This window comes from Musca domestica, unplaced genomic scaffold, assembly GCF_030504385.1.
Source record: "Musca domestica strain aabys unplaced genomic scaffold, Musca_domestica.polishedcontigs.V.1.1 34, whole genome shotgun sequence".
NCBI classification, from domain to species: Eukaryota; Metazoa; Arthropoda; class Insecta; order Diptera; family Muscidae; genus Musca; species Musca domestica.
This window is the reverse complement of record NW_026712313.1, coordinates 3,426,115-3,450,122: the sequence shown is the minus strand read 5'-3', so window position 1 is coordinate 3,450,122 and position 24,008 is coordinate 3,426,115. Positions and strand designations below refer to the sequence as shown.

General features: G+C 35.9%; 1 protein-coding gene across 1 annotated transcript; it reads right to left on the bottom strand.

Moving 5' to 3' along the window:
- Positions 1-13,226: 13,226 nt before the first annotated feature.
- LOC101889532 (cytochrome P450 6d1-like) lies at positions 13,227-17,756 on the bottom strand. The gene is made up of 5 exons (XM_005183145.4): positions 17,156-17,756; positions 14,515-14,676; positions 14,000-14,448; positions 13,508-13,756; positions 13,227-13,449 (listed from the first exon to the last, which is right to left on the bottom strand). Exons 1-5 carry the CDS (start codon positions 17,683-17,685, stop codon positions 13,289-13,291), a joined length of 1,551 nt encoding a protein of 516 aa, XP_005183202.1. The 5' UTR covers positions 17,686-17,756; the 3' UTR covers positions 13,227-13,288.
- Positions 17,757-24,008: the final 6,252 nt, after the last annotated feature.

Sequence of the window (24,008 nt, the reverse complement as noted above, 5' to 3'; positions counted from 1 at the left end):
AGACTAGCAAGTACCTGTTTGGCCTTGACATTTTTTTAAATCAAAACTTTATAAATTTTACTCAATTCCCTTTTTCAGAAAGAATAATAGGAAAATGTTTACATTTTACACCAAAAAGTCTTCAAAATCTTCAATTTTGAAGTTTACGGAGGAGGATATTAGTACAACCATTGCACAATGGACCCACATTCAATTTTTCTGTCCAAAACTATTTCAACGTCTCCATATGTACACCCAAGAAATCAACAGCGACCTCAATTTAAAATTTCAGAATTTCCGCTCTATCTTCTGACCCCATACAAAATTTAATACGTATCTCCAAAACAATCTACATACCTCTATCCTAGACGCCCACAGTGATCCAAAATTAGTACCATTAAGTATTATTTGAGCAATTATAGTAAACATTTGCAAAACTATCACAAGATTTCAAAACCGGATACCAACAGAGACCTCAATATGAAATTTCGGGATTCCTGCTCTGTACATTCTTTCAATATTAAATTTAGTTACATTTAGTACTATTCGTACAATTTTAGTACTCATTTACAAAACGCTTTCATATTTAAATCCTAGGCTCCAAAAGTTCTCGCAATATAAAATTTTACTGTTCCAGCTCTATGGCTTTAGTCGTTCCAAAATTTAGTACTATTTAGTACATTGTGTAGAAATTAGACGCATTTCCAAACCACCGCCAAATTTCCAACACAGATGTGATTGGTAATCCAAATGTCAAATTTCAGAAATTTATCTCTATCCCAATGCCCAATACCAAATATAGTACTATTCAGCACTTTTCGTACTATTATAACGCACGTCTCCAAACCCACCTCCATATCTCAATTCAAGATACCAACAGAGGTCTCAATATTAAATTTGATGATTCTAGCTATATTCCTACGTCCAATGCACAATTTAGTACCACTTAGTACTTTTCGAACAATTTTAGGACATATTTCCAAATTATAACTTTCCACATTATAACCACAGTCATCAACAGTGACATCTACATCAAATATCAGCTATATTCCTTCTGCGAATATCAAATTTAGTACTATTTAGTACATTTCCAAAAAACACCGCCATATCTCAATTCCAGGTACCAACAGAGACCTCAACATCAAATATGAGGATTCCAGTTCTATCCCTTCACCCATTACCAAATTTAGTACCACTTAGTACTTTTCGTACAATTATAGTAGACATTTCAAAAAACCACCTACATATCTCAACTCCAGATCCCAACATAGAGCTTTATTTTGACTTTGACGATTCCAGCCCTATTCTATCACCCAATATTAAATTTAGTACCGCTTAGTACCTTTCGTACAATTATAGAATACATTTTCATAACCATCTCCATATCTCAATTGAAGATACCAACATAGCCCTACCAACCCATACCAACCTCAATATCAAATTTGAAGACTCCAGCACTATCCCTTCACCCAATATCAACTTCGGTACTATTTAGGACTTTTCGTAAATTTATAATACACATTTCCAAAACCACCTACATATCACCATTCCAGATGTCAACAGCAATCTCAATATCAAATTTGGGAATTCCTGCTCTATTACTTCACTCAGTTCAAAATATAGTACCACTCTATACTTTTCGTACAATAATAGTACACATTTCCGAAACCACCTTCATATATCCAGGCTATATATGAACAGCGGCCCTAATACCAAATTTCAGATTCTGAGCACTATCTCTTGACCCAATACCAAATTGTAGCAAATATAGTAGTATTTAGTACTTTTCGTGACTCATGATACACAAAACCAAAACAACCTCTTTATCACAAACCTGACACCCCTAATAACAAAATTTCAAATTACCAGCTTATGCAGTTCCCCAAAAAAGGAATTGTACTGAATTTAGTACCATTTAGTACAGTTTTTACACTTAGCAAACATTTCCAAAACCACCACCTTACATCAACCCCATTTCCAAAAATTGATTCTTATATCAAATTTTAAGATTTTTCCACTATCCGTGCACATAATTCCAAATGGTACCAAATTTAGTGCAATTTAGTAGTTTTAGTACACGTATTGTAGGAATTTCAAAAAAAAATCGAAATCAAAGATTCTCACTCTAAATTTCAGATTCTCAGATAGATTCCTCTACGAAATACCAAAGGAAATACTATTTAGTACTTAATTATTATACCCACCACCTTGGAAAGGAGGGTATATTAACTTTGTCATTCCGTTTGTAACATCCTTAAATATTCGTCTTAGACCCCATAAAGTATATATATTCATAATCAGCATAAAATTCTAAGTCGATTTAACGATGTCCGTCTGTCTGTCTGTCCGTCTGTCTGTTGAAATCACGATACAGCCCACATTATTTGACGTAGAGCGCCAAAATTTAGCAGAGCAATTGGTATTGTGTCTAGGATGGTTGGTATTGAAAATGAGATATATCGGTCCACGTTCTGGTATAGTCCCCATATAACGGTTCCTGCCGATATTCGGTATTTTGATGATTTATGCCACATTTTTTCACGGATTTGTCTGGAAATTGGTATTTGTAGGTCATAACGGGTCCCTGAACGTGTGGAAAAACATTGCATGTATAGGTCCACGTTGTGGTATAGCCCCCATATAAAGGTACCTCCCGATATTCGGTATTTTAGTTTTTTTTGCCACATTTTTTCACGGATTTGTATAAAAATTGGTATTTGTGGGTCATAATGGTTTCCAGCTCCGGTGGCGAAACATTGCATGTATGGGTCCATGATTTGGTATAGCCCCCATATAACGGTACCTCCCGATATTCGGTAATTTGATGATTTTTGCAACATTTTTTCACGGATTTGTCTGAAAATTGGCATTTGTTGGTCATAATGGGTTCCAGCTCCGGTGGCGAAACATTGCGTGTATGGGTCCATGATTTGGTATAGCCCCCATATAACGGTACCTCCCGATATTCTGTATTTTTATGATTTTTGCCACATTTTTTCACGGATTTGCCAAAAAATTGGTATTTGTGGGTCATAATGGGTCCTAGTTCGTGTGGCGAAACATTGTAATTATAGGTCCACGTTTTGGTGTAGCCCCCATATAACGGTACCTCCCGATATTCGGCATTTTAATGGTTTTTGCCACATTTCTTCTAATGTTTCTTTTACCCTAAGGTGGAGAGTATTAAAAGTTTGGCCCGGCCGAACTTAATGTTTTTTTACTTGTTTTTTAGTACATATTTCCAAATACAGATCCAACGTGATCCTAATATCAAATTTTTGGACTTCCAACTCAATCCCTTACTCAAAGCCAAATTTGGTACGATTTTGTACGTTTTAGTACGTATTTTCAAAACCACCTCCAGATCTCAACCCTACACTCTAACAGTAATCTTATTTCCACATTTCAGGATTCCAAGTCTATTGGTTCACCAAAATCCAAATTTTACCAAATTTAGTACCATTTGGTAGAGATAAGAACGAATTTCCAAAGCTTCCTTCATACCATAATCTTACACTCCCGTAGTATCCCCAGTTATACATTTTCGGGATTTCATCAATATCTGTTCGCCAAAGTACAAATTATACCAAAATTTAGTACACATATAGTACACATAAGTACGAACTTCCAAAACTTCCGACATAACCAAATTCAACACTCAAACACTAATCTTAATTCAAAATTCTATTGGTTCTCCCAAAAATTTAAATTAAGCTATATTTAGTACCATTTAGTACACATAAGTACGAAATTTCAAAACTAACTCCATATAACAATACTATACTCCGACAATTTTCCAATTTTCAGAATACCAGCCCTATTGGTTCACCCAAATCCAAGTTGTATCAAATTTAGTACCATTTAGTAGACATAAGTACGATTTTTCAAAAAAAAAAAAACTGCATATCCCAATTGGGGTATCGAATTATCAGTAATCTCATTTCCAATTTCTTAAATACCAGCTCTACTGGTTCTCCCAAATTTAAATTGTACCAACTTTCGTACTATTCGGTACTCTTAAGTACAAATTGTCATAACTACCTACATTAATACAAATTTTATTTTAAAGTTTTAGGATTCAAAGTCTAACGGTTCACCCAAAATTAATATTATATAAAATTTAGTACCATTTACTACACATAAGTATGAATTTTCAAAAGTACCTACATTCTTCAGAACTAGAATGCATCAGTAATTTTATTTCTAAATTTCGGAGTTCCAGCTCTATTGGTTCCACGAAAGCAAAATTATACAAAATTTAGTAAATTAGTACACATAAGTACGAATTTCCAAAAGTACCTACATACCTCAGTCCTAGAATGCACTAGTAATCTTATTTCCAAATTCCATGATTCCAACTCTATCGGTTCTCCCAAAATTGAAATTGTACCAAATTTAGTACTATTCGTGCACAATTACAAAATTTCTAAAATCACCTCCATATTCCAATCCTACACCCCGCCAGTAATGTTAATTTCACATTTTAGGATTTCAGCTCCATCCGTTCCACGAAATTTAAATTGTACAAAAATTAGTACCGTTTGGTACTTTTCGTATACGTGAGTCCACAAGTTCGTAACTACCTTTTATATCGACTCTGCTCCTCAATCTTGATTCCCATTCCAAATTTCACGTTCTTTTTATGCCCTACACCACAAGGTGGTCAGGGTATTATGTCTTTGTGCATTTGTTTGTAACAGGCAAAAGGAAACGAGATAGACCCATAGTTCCTTCTGTGTCGATTTATGCATGTCCGTCCGTCTGTCATTCTGTCCATGTATTTTTGTAAACAAAGTACAGTTCGCATTTATTGCCCTATCCAGATGAAATTTTGCATCATTTGTTTGGCCCAAGGACGAACCCTATTGAATTTGGAGATAATCGGTCAAAATTTAGATATAGCTCCCATATATATCTTCGTCCGATTTGCCTTTTATTGTGCACCAAACGTGCAATATCAGTCCTAATAGTAAGGAATTTTGCACGTGCGATCAGATTGGATCTGAAAATAAGTATGCCAAATTTGATCGAAATCGGTTCAGATATAGCTATAGCTCCCATATATATTGTTCATCCGATTTGTTATTGTTTGTCCTCCGCAGCCGTAATATGCACTCTGTAACAACAATATTTGTGGAAATATATAAAATGCAGCTCAGAAATAAATTTGCTAAATTTAATCGAGATCGGTCCAGATTCGGATATAGCTCCCATATATAACTTCGTTCGAATTACCTTTTATTGTGCACCAAACGTCTAATATTTATCCAAATGGGATGGACTTTGGTACTTAAGGCCGAATTGAATCTAGAAGCTAGAATGTCAAAGTTGGTGAAGATCGGTTCAGATATAGCTATAGCTCCCATATATATTGTTCATCCGATTTGTTATATATGTTACCCACAACCGTAATATGCACTCCGTAATAACGATATTCGGGGAAATATATCAAATACAGCTCAGAAATATCTTTGCCAAATTTTATCGAGATCGGTTCCGATTTGGATATAGCTCCCATATATATATATTTATCCGATTTCAAATTAATTGTGCACCAAATGGTCCGAATTTAAAAGATACAAATGCTTCGGCATGTTTAGTCCTTTGAACTTTGAACTTTAAATTATAATCATAATCATAGCGTGTATGATTGAATTCTCCCATAAAAGCTTTTAATTGTTATGCGGACCTCTTCTAAATTGGCAAGGTGGTGTAGGGTATCATAAAGTCAGCCCCGCCCGACTTTAAGACATTCTTTACTGGTTTTTAGTTCTAACCGTTCACATGATATGAAATAGTACCAAATGTAGTACATTTTAGTACTTTTCGTAGATTTATAATGCGAATTTCCAAAATCCCTTTGGTACATCCATCGTGCACTCCATCCGTGGCCTTCATTCCAAATTTAAGAGTTCTAGCTCAACTGGTTCGTCATATACAAAGGGTTACATATTTAGTACCTTTATGTACTGTTTGTGACATTCTAGTACGAATTTTCAGAAATCCAGCCTTAGCAGACACTTTCGTACCAAGAGTGACCCTCATCGAAAGTTTGAAGATTCTAGCTTCCGCCGTTTCATCTGGGTGTTGATAAATCCTTAAGTCAGTCAGCCGTTTTCATTGATTTCGCATCTTCAATGAAATACAATATTTTCGTAATTATTCTGCAATTAATTAATTCATCGCCTCGCTATAAAATTTCCAATTAATTATTCATTTAATACCACACTAAACATTGTTTTTATGGCAATGCATTACAATGCGTGTTAATGCTTCTCTGCCGACATCTGTTACCCTCCCTGCCTCTCTCTCTCTCTCTCTCTCTGCCGTGCTCTGCTCATATTTCATTTCACAACAAGTGCGTCCCATTTTCTGTTGTTGTTGTTTTTGTTTGTAGAGGTTTTATCGTTTATCCATCCGTTTGTTTTGAAGTGCGCTGTTACAACAACAGGTGTTTTCAGCTGGTAATTTAAGCAATAAAATTGCAAAGTTATATCGGTTTTGGAATTGTCTCGCTAAAGCATCGCAGATGTTTGTTTGAACGCTCAGCACACACACGCACACTCACAAGTCGTTTGTGGTTTAATTTTGTATTGCGGCTTGTGACCATATGTCTGATCGGTGTGTTCATACAAGTCGATCCGCCTGACCGTCCGTCCGTCCGTCCACCCTCCGATCAAATGCCTTGCTGTCTGTCTTGTTCAGACACTAGTAATCGTTTTGTGTGTACAATGAGTTTTCATTCGATGGAGGTTTTTCATATCTGAGTATAATACAGGGTGAGATAAAAAAACTGCAGTCAAACTCTATAATTTTATACCCTCCACCATACTATGGAGGGTATATTAACTTTGTCATGCCGTTTGTAACTTCTCGAAATACTCATGTCATACCCAACAAAGTATATATATTCTTGATCAGCGTAAAATTCTAAGTCGATTTAGTGATGTCCGTCTGTCTGTCTTTCCGTCTGTCTGTTGTAACCACGCTATCTTTCAAACGAATTGAGACAGAAGACTAATTTTGCACACATTTGCATTTGCCAATAGGCAGATTAAGTTCGAAAATGGACCGTGGACCTAGTTTTCATATAGACCCCCTACGGATATTCCGAATTTTGATGATTTTAGCGACACTATTCATCGGAATTGTTTCAAATTTGGTAGTTGAAGTTCGTAATGGATACTACAATCTGTGATAGAAAATTGTCTGTGCAAGTCCACGTCTTCGTATAGCCCCCATACAAGGGTACCTCCCTATATTTGGTATGTTCATAACTTTAGCGACATTATTCACCGGAATTGTTTCAAATTTCGTAGTATAAGTTCCTAATGTATACTACAGCCTAAGACAGAAAATTGTCTGTGCAGGTCCACGTCTTCGTATACCCCCTATACAACGGTACCTCCCGATATTCGGTATTTTGATGATTTTAGCGACACTATTCACCGGAATTGTTTCAAATTTGGTAGTTGAAGTTCGTAATGGATACTACAATCTGTGACAGAAAATTGTATGTGCAGGTTCACGTCTTCGTATAGCCCCCATATAACGGACCCTGCCTATATTCGGTATTTTGATGATTTTAGCGTTATTATTCACCGGAGTGGGTTCAAATTACGTATTTAGAGTTCGTAATGGGAACTACAGTCTGTGACAAAAAATTGTCTATGCAGGTCCACGACTTCATATAGCCCCATATATGAAACAGTAAATTGTCTGTGCAGGTCCATTTCTTCATATATCAGTACCTCCCTATATATAATACTAACCGAAATGGTTTGAGATGTCGTATTTGACGTTCGTAATGGATGCTACAGCCTGTAACAGAAAATGGTCTATGCAGGTCCAGGTCTTCGTATAGCCCCCATATAACAGTACCTCCCTATGTACGGTATTTGGATGATTTTAGCTACATTATTCACCGTTTATTTCAAGTTTCGAATTTGAATATGGTAATGGCTTATGACAAACAAAGCTTATTTAGGTTCACGTCGTAGAGACCCCAATATAACGGCAATATTCGGTATTTTTAAGGTTTTAACAGAATTGTTTACGGATTTTATTTTTTGAAAATTTCCAAAGTCGGTCCAAGTGGTGGAGAGTATTCAAAGTTCGGGCCGGTTAAATTTATTGCTTTCTAACTTGTTTTTGTATATTTTATTGAATGAAGGCAAAAAAAAAAATACGGAAATAGCTTCAAATTTTAGAATAAGTTTAGATTTGTTTGAATTGGTCACCTTTGGCACGAATTATGGCCTTCAAACGGCCAATAAAACCGTCACACGTTGCCCGAATGTTGCTCTGCGATATTTTGCCCCATTCCCGGCGAAGCGCTTGCTTGAGGCGATCGACACATTGGTATGTTTTAGTGCCAACCTTGCTTTCCAAAATACTCCAGACACAATAGTCCAACGGTTTGGTAACCGAAGATTTTAGTGGCCATTGTGAGCTGGAATGATGCGAGGAGCCTCATTTTTTAACCATTTTTGGGTGGCACGTGCTGAGTGCAATGGTGCTGAGTCCTGTTGGAATGTCCAAGGTCTGCGGCCAAAATGTTTGCGTGCCCAAGGCTTAAATACATCCTCTAGAATATTTTCGCGATAATATTCGGCATATATTCTTATACCACTGTCGATTAATACGAGCGGAGAGCGACCATCGGCTGTTATGGCGGCCCACACCATCACCATGGCCGACGCTTGAGTCCTGGTGGTCAACCGAAGTTGCACATTTTCAGCTGACCTCTTTGGCAAGAGCCGATCACACTATCATTTTGTATGTTTACAATTTGCTGGACAACGAATGTTTTCTCATCGGAAACGGAGAAAACTATTTTCTTTCTGTTGCGGTGTAAGTTCTTGCACTTTTTGGAATTTCAATGGTTTTACCCCGAGCTCATTTTTTAATATTTGCCGAATGGAATATTGCGATATGTTCAGCACATGAGCTATTTTTTGGCCACTGCCACGCGGTTTTCGATGAAGTCGCATATTTACTTTTCTAACCGTTTTTGCTGATGTTGCTGTTTTCTTCTGTCCACTTTCTTGGGGCTCGCTACCAGTATCACGGTAACCAACGATGGTGCGAAATCACTCTAGCTTCCGAACGAAATGAAGTAAGTTGATAAAAATGTACTCAAATGTGTATTATGTCTGCAGGACTTTTAGCATTGAAAATGGGTCATGTAGGTCCATGTCTTCGTATAGCCCCCATGCATCGGTGCCTCCCGATATGCGGTATTTTGATTATTTTAGCGACATTATTTGCGGGAATTGTTTAAAATTTGGTATTGAAGTTCGTTCTGAATACTACAGCATAAGACAGAAAATGGGCCATGTAGGTCCACGTCTTCGTATAGCCCCCATATAACGGTACCCCGATATTCGGTATTTTGATGATTTTGGCGACATTATGTACCGAAACTTCTTCCTATTTAGTATTTGAGGTTCGTAATGAATACTACAGCTTACGACAGAAAATTGTCTGTGCAGGTCCGCGTCTTCGTATAGTCCCCATATAACGGTACCCCCCGATATTCGGTATTTTGATGATTTTAGCGACATTATTTACCGGATTGTTTCAAATGTCGCATTTGAAGTTCGTAATGGATATTACAGCCTGCGACAGAAAAATTTTTGTGTCTTCGTAAAGCCCCCATATAACGATACCCCGGATAAACGGTATTTTGATGATTTTAGCGACATTATTTACCGGAATTATTAAAATTTTGTATTTGAAGTTCGTAATGGATACTACAACCTATGCCAGAAAATTGTCTGTGCAGGCTTATGATAAAAGTTGCGTATGCAGATCGTATAGACCCTAATATACGGCTACATTCGGTATTTTTAAGATTTTAAAGGAATTTTTCTTTTTTTTCAAAAAACTACGATTATAACTCAAAGGGGACTAAATAAATTTTTTTTCTAAAAAATAAAATCCATACCTCGTAATAACATCGATTTACATATTCCTCCCCACTTCAAAAGCAGAGTCTCTAATATTCGAACTTGTCTAACAAATATCCATACATTGTTGTTTTTGTTTTTCTTTTCTTTATCATATTATTGTGTTAATATTATTGTTCAGTAGATCATTGTTTTTTGAGGTGTTTACGTATGCGATTACGTTGCTGATATTTGTAGCATTTAGCCGTTTGAATTGTGTAATGTTACGTCTTGGCTGTTTTATTTATTTTATTTTGTTTCAAACTCCAGTTGAACAAATTTTTTGTTGCCAAAGAAAAGTGTTGAAATTTTCTTTTGTCGATCTGTTGATCACTCCATTATTTTGTAGAAGATTTGTGGATGCCGTAGATGTTGCAGTTGCCATAATAATAATGAAGTGAATATGTAAGTAGCTTCTTTTAATGGTGACCCACATCTTGACTATTTTATGGTATTTTACACAGAAAAGCTTCCATTATCTGCCATTCAATAAGGTTGCATTGCTTCAGATTAAGTTTTTTTTTTCAAAAAAGTGACAATTTGTTAAATGGCTAACAATAAATTTCGTATTTAAAAAAAACAATTTTTTTAATAAAATGATACAATGCTTTTACATAAGAAGCCACATAACACTTATATAGGGAAGATCCAGAGGTCTTTTTTAACAAGAAGAAAAAATACCTTTCTTCTATAAAATTAGCTAGAGCACTTACCCCATATGAGGTACTAGAGATGGTCTCCTATAAAAAGATCCTTTGGTTTATTTTTATGAAGATCTATATGTAATTTTTTAAAAAGGCCAAGAGACATTTGTTTATGAAAAGACCCAGAGATCTTCTTCTTTAAAATGACCTAGAGTTCTCCGTCTATAAGATGACCCAGAGGTCTCCGGCTGTAATATAATTTAGAGGAGGTCTTAATCTATAAGCAGACCTACAGATCTTCTTCTATAAGTACAGACAGTATTGTTGTAAAAGAAGAGCTGAGGGTCTACTTTGAAAAAAATATCGAATGGAAATGTCCCAGGATGTCTTTTTTGAAAAATGCCCAAGATCTCTTCTTTGACAATATATATAAAAGTCAAGTTCTTAAAGAAGAACTGATCGTCTTATAAAGTAAGATCTACTGCTCTCCTAGAATAATATAATAATGTTATTATAAGACCTAGTTGTCTTTTTCTAAAGGAGACCCTTTGAAGATGAAGTCTTACCTATCTTCTTTAAAAAGACCTCTACTTCTCTTCTATGAAAAGTCATTTACTCTCAAATACCTTTTTTCTGCTCATCAGTGAGAGAAGACCTCTTCTTCTACTCATCAGAAAAAGAAGACCTCTTCTTCTTCTCATCAGTGAGGGAAGACCTCTTCTTCCCCTCATCAGTGCGAGAAGAACTCTTCTTCCCATCATCTATGAGAGAAGACCTCTCCTTCCCCTTATTTATGAGAGAAGACCTCTTCTTCTCCTTATCTATGAGAGAAGACAACATCTTCTACTCATCTACGAGAGAAGACCTCTTCTAATGCTCATCTCAAGAGAAGACCTCTACTTGCCCCCATCTATGAGAGAAGACCACATCTTCTACTCATCTTTGAGAAAAAGCCACATCTTCCACTCAGCTATGAGAGAAGGCCACATCTTCTACTGATATATGAGAGAAGATCTAATCCTCTACTCATCTATGAGAGAATACCTCTTCTTTTTCTACAAACCCATCAAAGAAGACCTAATCCTCTACTCATTTATGAGAGAAGACCTCATCCTCTACTCATCCATCAGAGAAGACCCAATTCTCATCTATGAAACAAGACATCTTTTTCTACCATCCTATGAGAGAAGACACCTTCTTCTACTCATCGAGAGGAGATGAAGAAGAACTCTTTTTCCTATTTTGTAGAAGGGGAAGTCCTCATTTTCTTCTTTTCTAGAAGAAGAAGACGTCAAACTTATTTTCTTTTAGAAAAAGGAGAAGACATCGTCTAGAAGAAGTTCTCATGTAACTATTTCTTCCTTCGTCGAAGAAGAAGACCTCTTCCCTTCTAGCAGAAAAAGATCTCAGATTTTTATATTCTAGAAGAAGACCTCAGCTTTTCAAGAAGAGGGAGACTTCTTCTTCTCTCCTGGAGTAGGAAGACCTCTTCTCTTCTAGAGGAAGAAGACCTCTTCATCCGTCCTAGAGCGTGAAGATCTCTTAATCTCTCGTAGAAGATGGAAACCTCTTCATCACTCCCAAATTAGGAATACCTCTTCTTTTCTCCTAGATGGGTAAAACTTTTTCTTCTCTTCTAGAGGAGGAATACATCTTCATCCGTTCTAGATGATGAAGACCTCTTCATCACTCCTAAAGGATTAAGACCTCTTCATATCTTCTAGAAGATAAAGACCTCTTCACATCTTCTAGAAGATGAAGATCTCTTTATCTCCCCTAGGTTAAGACCTTTTCATCACTCCTAGATGAATTAGACCTCTTCATCTCTCCAAGAAGATATATACCTCTTCTTTTCTTGTAGAAGAAGAACTTCTTCTTTCGTAGAAGAAGGATTCTTCTTCTCACTAGGAAGAAGAATCCGTCTTCTTCCCTCGAAAAAAGCTTCTTTATCTCTCCTAGAAGAAGACATACATAATTGTATTGTTCTCTTCCTTAAGAAGACCTCTATTTTCCTGAGGCTTTTTTTCTCTCCTAGAGGAAGACGACCTCCTCTTCTCTCCTAGAGGGAGAAGACTTCTTCATCCGTCCTCTTTATCTCTCCTAGAAGATGAATACCTCTTTATCACTCCTAAATGATTAAGACCTTTTCATATCTCCTAGGTGAATTAGACCTATTCATCTCCCCAAGAAGATAAATACATCTTCTTCTTTCGTAAAAGACGGATTCTTCTTCTCGCGAGGAAGAAGAATTCGTCTTCCCCCTCGAAAAAGGCTTCTTCCTCACTCCTAGAATTGTATTCTTCTCTTCCTTAAGAAGACCTCTATTTCTCTGCTATGAGAATATCCCCCTTTCTCTTGTATATTAAGACTTCTTCTTCTCTCCTAGAACAAGAATTTTTCTTCTCTTCTACAAGAAGATCTCTTCTTCTACTCCAAAAGAAGATCCCTTCTTCGTCTCTTCCCTAAAAAGACCTATGTTGCACTTTTATGAGAAAATCTCTTTTTTTGTTCTCTATAAGAAGCCTTTTTCTGCTGTCCTCTGAGAAGACCTCGTCTTCTCTTCAATGAAAAGACCTTCTCTTCTTTTTTTTTGTTTTATGAAAAACTATATTTCCATATGATCCATAGCTGCTCTTTGAAAAGAAACTTTCAATTATTCCACTCTAAAAATATTTATATTTATTCTTCTCCGTCTTGCTAATTGTTTTCTACAGATCATCTCCTTCGTATGGATATTGGTAGACCTCCTTTTGGCAGAAGGATGGGCGTTGTGTGAAACTTAAATTCAACTTCCTTACGTTCCATGGGTTCAATTGAAAAGTTGGATAAAAATTTGACCAAGGCAACTTTCACATTTACCACACCCATGCGCTGAGCTGAAAACAAAAAATTTATTTAATCAAAAATTTTATGATAAAATATATGAACTCCTACCAATACAATGTCGGGGACCCTCTCCAAATGGCATATATGCTATGGGATTATAATCCATGATATCTCTATCAAATCTCTCCGGTTTATAATCCATTGGATTGGGAAAATACTCAGGATCTCTGTGAAGGCCAAATAAAGGTATGATTATGGCCGTGCCCTTTTTTATGGTGAAGTCCAAGCCGGGGATTTGACAATCGTTTGTGCACTCACGATTCAAGAAAGGTAAGCCGGGATACTTTCGCATTGTTTCTAGAATTTAAAGAAGATATATTTGTATTATAAAAAATTTTCGCCAATAGACCGCTTATATTGAGAGGGACAGCTGAGTTTTAAGCCCTTTTCTATTTTGGAACCTATTTTTAATCTATTTCCCTACATCAGACAAAAAGATTTGATAGATTTGTATAAAGTGTGTTCAGAATATTTTTTAATATTTCAAAATATTTTTCAGTTCCCCTGATATAAGGTAATTTTACACCCTAATCTACTTACCCATGACACACAAATCCAAATATTTCATATCCTTAATGGCATCATAACTCAAAGCTCCCCCAGCCCTCAACTTATGTTCCGTCAAACATTTGTCAATTTCCTGCTGAACTTTAGACAATATTTCCGGATACATCGCCAATTCGTATAGGGTAAATGCTATGGTAGCCGCTGTTGTTTCCGATCCGGCGATATAAAATAAAAGTAAATTTGCCGATATCATATCAATCGAAATTGATTTTAAATTTTCGGCAGCCGATTCAGAACGCCATATGGTGTCATCATTATCATCGGATATTTTTCCGGTATTTCTCAGTTGTATCAACAGCTGGAGTAGATCTTTGCGCATCACTCCATTTTTCTCACGAAATTCAATTGTTCGTTGCACAATATCGCGTACACTAAAGGTTATTGGGTCGTTAACACCCAAACGACAGAGAAGTTGGGCTATCCTGTGGCATGGTGGAAGGGAGGATATAATTATTATTTATTTACGCTAAATTTAAATTTTTACTTACGGCGGACATATGAAGTTCATGACATGTCGTATTTGCTGCAAAACATTCGATTTGGGATTCTTGAATAGTCCATCACTCATCAGATGGAATTCGTTGTTGGGATTCGAGAAACTATCAATATCCAGACCAAATATAACCGATCCAATAATGTCATTGGCGTAACTTTATTCAAAATTAAAAAAAAATGAAAAAAAGCCAATTTCGGACCGAGTTTTTAGTACCCTCCACCATTTGGAAGAAATTTTAAAAATTTCAATGAATTTCGAAAAATACGCCTTATATAAAAACCGTTAAATAGGGGCTAGAAGAAGACTTGGACCTGCATAAGTAATTTTTGTCATAGGTTGTAGTACCCATTAAGATCCACCAATACAAAATTTCAAACAGTTCAGGTGAATAATGTCGCAAAAATTGACCAAAATATCGAATATCAGGACGTGCTGTTATATGGGGGCTATACGAAAACGTGGACCTACATTGACAATTTTCTATGATCGGTTGTAGTACCCATTACGAACTTCAAATACGATATTTGAAACAATTCCGGTGAATGAAGTTTCTAAAATCTTCAAAATACCGAATAAGGGGAGATATTAGGGAGATAATTAGTGGACCTGAATCGAACGGTTTTTGCAGAGAGAAAACAGACCTACCGAGAACCCCAATTGTCAAGATTCAGCTAATTTGGTTGGAAATTATGGTAGAAATCTTGAAAATACCGGAAATCAGGAGGTAACGTTATGTGGGTCTATACCACTTAGTGGACCTGTAGCGAATATTTTATGCAAGGAAAGAGCAGACCTACTCCGAACCCCAATGGTCAAGTTTCAAGTAATTTGGTTGGAAATTATGGAAAAAATCTTCAAAACACCTAAAATCGGAAGGTACCATTATATGGGAACTATACCAATAAGTGGACCTGAATCGAATATTTTTTTGCAAGGGGAGTACGGAACTACCGAGAACCTTAATGCTCGAGTTTTAGCTAATTTGGTTGGATATTGTGGCAGAATTCTTCAAAATACCTACAATCGGAAGGTACCATTATATTGGGACTATAGAAATTAGTGGACCTTTAGCGAACATTGTGGGCAAAGAGAAAACGGACCTACCAAGAACCCCAATTGTAAAGTTTTAGCTACTTTTTTTTGGAAATCGTGGCAGAAATCTTCAAAATACCGAAAATCGAGAGGTATCGTTATATGGGGGATATACTAATTAGTGGACCTGTCGCGAATATATATATATATATATATATATATATATATATATATATATATATATATATATATATATTTTTTTTTTTTTTTTTTTTTTTGCATGGGGATAACAGACCTACCGAGGACCCCAATTGTCATGTTTCAGCTAATTTGGTCGGAAATTGGTGCAGAAACCTTCCAAATTTCGAAAATCGGGAGGTACCGATTTATGGGGGCCAAACCAATTCGTGGACCTTTAGTGAATTTTTTTAGCAGGGCGAAAGGAGACCTACAAAGGACCCCGATGACAATGAATAGTGAATATTTTTGGCAGGGCGAAAGCAGACCTACAGAGGACCTCGATAGCCATGTTTCAGCTAATTTGGTCGGAAATTGATGCAGAAACCATCCAAATTTCGAAAATCGGGAGGTACCGATTTATGGGGGCCAAACCAATTCGTGAACCTTTAGTGAATATTTTTGGCTGGGCGAAAGGAGACCTACAGAGGACCCCGATGGCCATGTTTCAGCTAATTTGTTCGGAAATTGATGCAGAAACCTTCCAAATTTCGAAAATCGGGAGGTACCGTTTAATGGGGTCCATACCAATTCGTGGACCTTTAGTGAATATTTTTGGCAGAGTGAAAGCAGACCTACAGAGGACCCCGATGGCCATGTTTCAGCTACTTTGGTTGGAAATTGTGGCAGAAATTTTAAAAATATCGGAAATCGGGAGGTATTGTTATATGGGGTCCATACCAATTCGTGGTCCTTTGGCGAATATGTTTGGCAGGGTGAAAACAGACCTACCAAGAACCCTAATGTTCAAGTTTCAGCTAATTTGTGGCAGAAACGTTTAAAATGCCGAAAATCGGGAGGTACCGTCATAGGGGGGAAATACCAAATTAGAGAATCCTGAATCGAATATTTTTGGCAGGGAGAAAACAGACCTACAGAAAACCCCAATTGTCAACTTGCATCTAATTTAATTGGCAATTGTTGCAGGAACTTTCAAAATACCGAAAATCGGGTGGTACCGTTATATGAGGTCAATACTAATTCCTGGACCTTTAGCGAATATATTTCGTAGGGTGAAAACAGATCCACCACGAACCTCAATGGTCAAGTTTCACCTAATTTGGTTGGAATTTGTGGCAGAAACCTTCAAAATACCGAAAATCGGGAGGTATCGTCATACGGAGGCCGTATCAAAACTTGGACCTATATAGCCCATTTTCAATACCAATCAACCTACATATAATATAAACCTTTGTGCCAAATTTCAAAGCTCTAGATTAAATGCTGTGGACTATATGGAACTTTCAACCGAAGGACAGACATGAAGAAGTACGGGTAGACGGACATCGAAGCATCTACTTAAAATTTTTAAAAATATCAAAAATTGTTTAAGAATATCTCATAAAATTCAAATTCTTACTTACGTCGTTGCCAAATCCTTAACATCCACAAGATGTGTTCCCCCCTCCGGAACCATCTCCAGCAAATGACGTATCATTTTATCCCCCACCTCATCGACGGTTTCAAACATTGCCTTCAGCTTTCCCGACGAAAATGAAGGTGTCAACTTGGCCCTCAAACTACGCCATGTCTGACCCTTCAAATTGAATAAATGCGAAGATAAAGGATCATACTCTTCATCCACATAAACACCACGATCATGGAAACTACCAAAATCTGTGGTCATTATTTGACGTATCACAATGGCATCTCTCAGCAAGATGGCAGGTTTGAATAGCATATAAATTCCGACAAATTTCTCCTCATATTTTTCATAGATATTTGAAAACACCAGACCCAAGGGTAGTTCTTTTTTCATGACACGATATAAACAGCCAAAAGGTATTGGACCACTATCGTCCGTTGCAATGCCCAGCCGTTGCCATTGGCTGTAGTGACGTTTAACAGTCAAATAAAATGTTATTATTAAAATAAATAAAATAACAATTAACATTTTGTGCTCTGTGTGTGGTGTGGTGTGTGTGTGTTCCGCAGTAAAAGCCGGTTCGTTGTTATCGCGCACAAAACATTGTCTCAACTAAGTAATTTTGGAAGGGAGAGAGAGAGAGAGAAAATAAATGTATTTTTCTTATCAATCGATGACCACTCTTCGACTTAATGCTCCTAGTGCAGATAAGAGAAATCTCTTTCGATGTCTCTTTCTGGTGCATTTGGTGTATTAGAGTGTGACGAAGTTTTATCATTGCTGTTAGTGTTCGGCAGGACAAATACTAAATAATTCGTTATCATTGTCACAACAATACATTATTAGATTGGGGGTGAGGGATGTTCGAGTTGTATGTTACTCCACATTCGTATCAACCCAAAATTCCTCTCGGGAAACAGGGAACAGTAAATAATTATATTAAAAAATGGCCACCGCGAAAGCGATTGCAGAACCATATTCTCTCCACATATTAATTTCGCATAAACCAGTAAGCAAAGGTTAAACTGGACTATTATATATTGGGAATTGGTAAGATGGCTTAAGAGCAGTTATAATTTTGTTTCGGAGGGAACTAACTCAGAACAATCTTCACCCAATTTGACGGAGTCATTTTTACCTCTGATGCCAAATAACCTCGCTATAGGATACATGATATCACTTCGAGAAGTATTAAATTAAAATATATACCCTAGCCGAGTTCCGCCAAATGGAAAAAATCGATTGAATGTGCAAGAATTTATCCAATTTAGGCTGATATTACATTTTTGGTGCATTATAACCGTGAAATTAGATGATGATATACGGAGTGAGATAAAACAAGTAAAAAAGCTGTAAGTTCGGGCGGGCCGAACTTTTAATACCCTCCACCATTTGGTACAAATTTGGCAATTTCCAAAAAAAAAAAAAAAAATAAATAAATAAATAAATAAATAAAATAAAAAAAATCCTTTAAAAATTCTGTTAAAATCTTAAAAATACCGAATGTCTATACGACGACGTATACCTGCATAGGCAACTTTTGTCATAAGTTATTACAACATTTAAATGCGAAACTTGAAGAAAAATTTGTTTATAATGTAGCTAAAATCATCAAAATACCGAATATAGGGGGTACCGTTATATGGGGGCTATACGAAGACGTGGACATGCACAGACAATTTTCTGGCATGGGCTGAAGTATCCATTACGAACTTCAAATGCGAAATTTAAAACAATCCCGGTAAATAATGTCGCTAAAATCATCAAAATACCGAATATCGGGGGGTACGGTATATGGGGCCTATACGAAGACGTGGACCTACATGGTCCATTTTCTGTTTTCTGCTGCAGTATCTATTACTAACTTCAAATACCAAATTTGGAACGGTTCCGTTAAATAATGTCGCTAAAATCATCAAAATACAGAATATCGGGGGGTACGGTATATGGGGGCTATACGAAGACGTGGACCTACATGACCCATTTTCTGTTTCCTGCTGCAGTATCTATTACGAACTTCAAATACCAAATTTGGAACGGTTCCGTTAAATAATGTCGCTAAAATCATCAAAATACCGAATATCGGGGGTACCGTTATATGGGGGCTATACGAAGACGTGGACCTGCACAGATAATTTTCTGTCTTAGGCTGTAGTATCTATTACGAACTTCAAATGCCAAATTTGAAACAATTCCGGTGAATAATGTCGCTAAAATCATCAAAATACCGAATATCGAGAGGTACCGCTATATGGGGGCTATATGAAAACTTGGACCTACATGACCCATTTACGAACTTAACCTGTCTACTGAAAAACTAAACACGTGCGCAAAATTCTAGCCTTCTATCTCAATTCGTTCGTGATTACAACAGACAGATGGACAGACAGACGGACGGACAGACGGACATCGCTAAATGGACTTAGAATTTTACGTTGTTGAAGAATATATATACTTTGTTGGGTCTGACATGAGTATTTCGAGGTTGTAACTCCTCGAAATGACAAAGTTCATATACCCTCCATAGAGGACTATATCTGGTACCTCACACACATTTGAACATTTTCTAAAAATTATCACATATCCGATATAAAGTGAAGGAAGTAGTTGATATAGTCCAAGTCGCAATATTTATATCATATGTATATATGTCCTATACGCATTGGACAATATTGGCCTATTTCCTTCGGTACCTACTCCATTGGCTGGGGGATACACTTTTTGACTGATATTTTTTAACTTTTTTATTTTCAACTAAACAAATTGCCATTCACAATTTTCAGAGATTTTGAAAAATTTAGAAAATATACATAACAAAGTCCCATTCATTGAACCTTATAATATATGCCACTCCCAAAACATGGCGTAAGCTCTGCGGCAAAAAAACATATTAGATGTTCAATTTTGATTTGAAAATGTTTTTCATTTCCAATGACTTTTGAAATTATTGCTGCCATTGGCCTTTAGTGCCATTACAACAACAAAAAAGAAAGAAATAAGCAACGTAAGAAAACCTACAAGTTATTACAATAACCTCTTCAATTAGATCCACATGTCAGATAAGAGTTGGAGGCACGTTACCACAATTCACCATCACATTGGTATGTAAGACTTGTCAAAACTCGTAAAAAATCGTAAGGTGTAGAATTATTGTGGCTGCAGTTGAATAGAATTTATTGCAACACAATTTTGCATATGACCGACAGGCCGACAGACTGAACGCGTGCCTAAACACAACAACTCCCATCTGCACTTGGGTCAATTGCCCCCAAACAACAATGTAAGTTTTAATGGCATATAAAAAGAAGTTTAGGTGATCATCAAACATAGAGTCGTGAATGCCTAGCCCAAAAATGTAAAACTTTCATAATTTCATTTTAAAGGAAATTATGGGCCATTACATTGCTGCTCATTTTCAAAACATTTAAAAAGTTCACTTCAATAAAGTGTTCTAAATATGCATTAGGTCCATTGAGGATATGAATATTGCAGAATATAATTTTTTATGAGCATTGAGTGGCGAAATGAAGTTTTCAACACTTTGAAATAATATTGTAAATGCTGAGGAGTTTAGAATGCGGTTGCGGGAGATTAGGTGCTCATTTTATTGAAAGAGCTACTGGTCGCAATAGAAAACGCTTTGGGTTGGAGTGAGAATTAAAAAAATGTATAATTAATGAATATAAAATAAATAATAAAAATATTTGGGGATTTGGTTTCAAGTTAAATATGTAATTCCAATTTTCTCCATAAATATATGTAAAATAAATATGGTATAAAAATGGCTGTTAATGTAAGATTTAATATTTAAATTAATTGTTATTATTATTTATAATTTGTTATTTATTGTTTGATATTATTAATAATTAAAACTTCTTTATTTATTGTTAATAAATTGCTATTATTGCCTATTTTATTAAATATAAATTGCTTATTATTCATCCTTCGTTTTTAATTTATTTTTATTAATTTTTTAATTATAATTTATTTGTTATTATTTTAATTTTATTTATCTGTCATTAATTTCTTAAATATAATTTATTTATTATTATTTTAATAATATTTATTTGTTATTAATTTTTTAAATTTCCTAGTTATCATTAATTATTTTTATAATAATAAATAATTGTTTATTATTTATTACTTATTATATAACATTGATTTATTATTATTATTATTATTATTATTATTATTATATCTATTTTTATTATTATTATTAAAATTTTGCATACATGCATAGTTTACCAGTAGACAGGTTAAGTTCGTTAATGGGCAATGTCGGTCCATGTTTTCGTATAGCCCCCATATAACGGTACTTCCCGATATTCGGTATTTTCATGATTTTAGCGACATTATTTACCGGAAATATTTCGAATTTCGTATTTGAAGTTCGTAGTGGGTACTATAGCCTATGAAAAAAATTTCGTATCCAGGTACAGGTATGTCGTATTTGAAGTTCGTAATGGATGCTACAGCCTACGACAGAAAAATGTCTATGTTGGTCAAGGTATTCGCACAGCTCCGATATAACGGTACCTCCCTATATACGATATTCTGATGATTTTAGCTATATTATTCACCGTTTATTTCACGTTTCGAATTTGAATTTGGTAATGACTTATGACAAACAATGCCTATGTAGGTCCACGTCGTATAGACACCAATATAACGGCTATATTCGGTATTTTTAAAATTTCAACAGAATTTTTTAAGGATTTTATTTCCAAATTCTTTCCAAATGGTGGTGGGTATTCAAAGTTCGGCTCGGCCGAACTTACTGCTTTTAAACGTTTTTTTTTTTAATTTATTAAAACAAGGCAAAAAATGTCGGAAATAGCATAAAATTTTAGAATAAGTTTAGATCTGTTCGAATTGGTCACCTTTGTCGCGAATTCTGGCCTTCAAACGGACAATGAAGCCGTCACACGATGCCCGAATGTTGCTCTGCGGTATTTTGGCCCATTCCCGGCGAAGCGTTTGCTTGAGGTGATCGACACTTTGGTATTTTTAGTGCCGACCTTGCTTTCCAAAATACTCCAGACACAATAGTCCACCGTATTGGTACCCGAGGATTTTGGTGGCCATTATGCGCTGGAAATGAAGCGAGGAACCCCATTTTGTAATCATTCTTGGGTGGCTCGAGCTAAGTGCGATGGTGCTGAGTCCTGTTGGAATGTCCAAGGTCTGCAGCCAAAATGTTTGCTTGGCCAAGACTTTAATCCACCCTCCAGAATATTTTCGCGATAATATTCGGCATTTATTCTGATGCCACGGTCGATTAATACGAGCGGAGAGCGTCCATCGGCCGGCGCTTCAATTCAACTGAAGGTGCACATTTTCAGCTGACCTCTTTGACAAGTAAACACGATCATTTGGTTTGTTTACAAACTGCTGGACAACGAATGTTGTCTCATCGGAGAAACCCAAATTCGGCTGTTCACCACTTTCGGCCAAGCGAAGCACCTCTTTAGCTCTTTTAAGTCTATTTTCTTTCTGTTGCGGTGTAAGATCTTGCACTTTTTGGAATTCCAAGGGCTTTACCACAAGCTGATTTTTCAATATTTGCCGAATGGAATATTGCAATAATTCTCGAAGGGAGTATCCGATTTGGTCGAAAATGTTAATAACCAAAACGATTATAAAATTCAAATTGAGAATTCAATTTTCTTTGCGAAACTCAATATTTCAACTAAAACAAGATCTGTTGTAAAGATAGGATCACTTTATCTGGCACCTCTCCTACAAAGGCTCAACATTTTGGATAATCATCAAGCTTATAAATCATACATGCATCGCATTCCTTTCAAACTAATCACATTCCAATATTTCTATCAAAGAAAACGGAATAAATGGGTTCACTCTTCTGGTACCTAATACACAACATGTAAAAATTATGTATAATTTTAAGTCTCATAAAATACGAAACAAGCATCAGATTATCTTCAAATTTCTAAAATTTCAATATTTTTACGAAGACAATATCTGGTGTAAATATGAGATATGTCGCTATTCTTCTTTTGGTACCAAACCCACAGAGGGGTCAACAGAATGCTCAAAAATGCGATATAAACCTCAGACTCTCTTTAAACTACACATATCCAAATTTCTAATAATGTACGATCTGAGGTGGGTATGATACATATTGGGCCACCCCTTCTGGTACCTCCCCCACAAAGGGTAATAATATTTAAGGAATCTCTCCAAATGGGTGTAGCTAAATTTTGATCTCAACCAGAGGTCTGATGTGAAAATGGAAAATTGCAATTTTTTATTATGATTTATTACCACAATATTAGAAATATAACAGAATCGGATGAAATGGAATATTTCTGCCTACTATATCTGGTAGCTCACGCATATTTCATATTTCAATATTTTCCAAAATAATGAAATATTTCATATTAAGGAAAGTAAGTCCAAATCTGGCACTTTGTAATATTTATATCAGACTTAGTTCAGATATACAACATCGGTCCACTCCTTCCGAGCCTCCCCATAAAGTACCGACATTTTGAATAACATAACGCGCGTCAAAATATATTATAATAGGCTGAGAGTATACATCTGTTGGCAATACTTGTTTAAGAGATATTCCTGAATAAATGACTCCCGGTACAACTAGTATATTAAAGACTTCCTCCTACTTTAGATTGGTCAGGAATAAATCCCTCTGCTTCCCTATGAAAGAATCTCAGCTTCACGAAATGCTGCACTTATAGCATTTCAGTTTCTCTTCTCAGTTTTTTGCCCAATATCAGTTATATCAAGTTGAGTTTCATAAAATACTTTACGTACTTTTATGACCATTTTTTGCAATACCAAATTTTGTAACATTAAGTACTTTTTATATC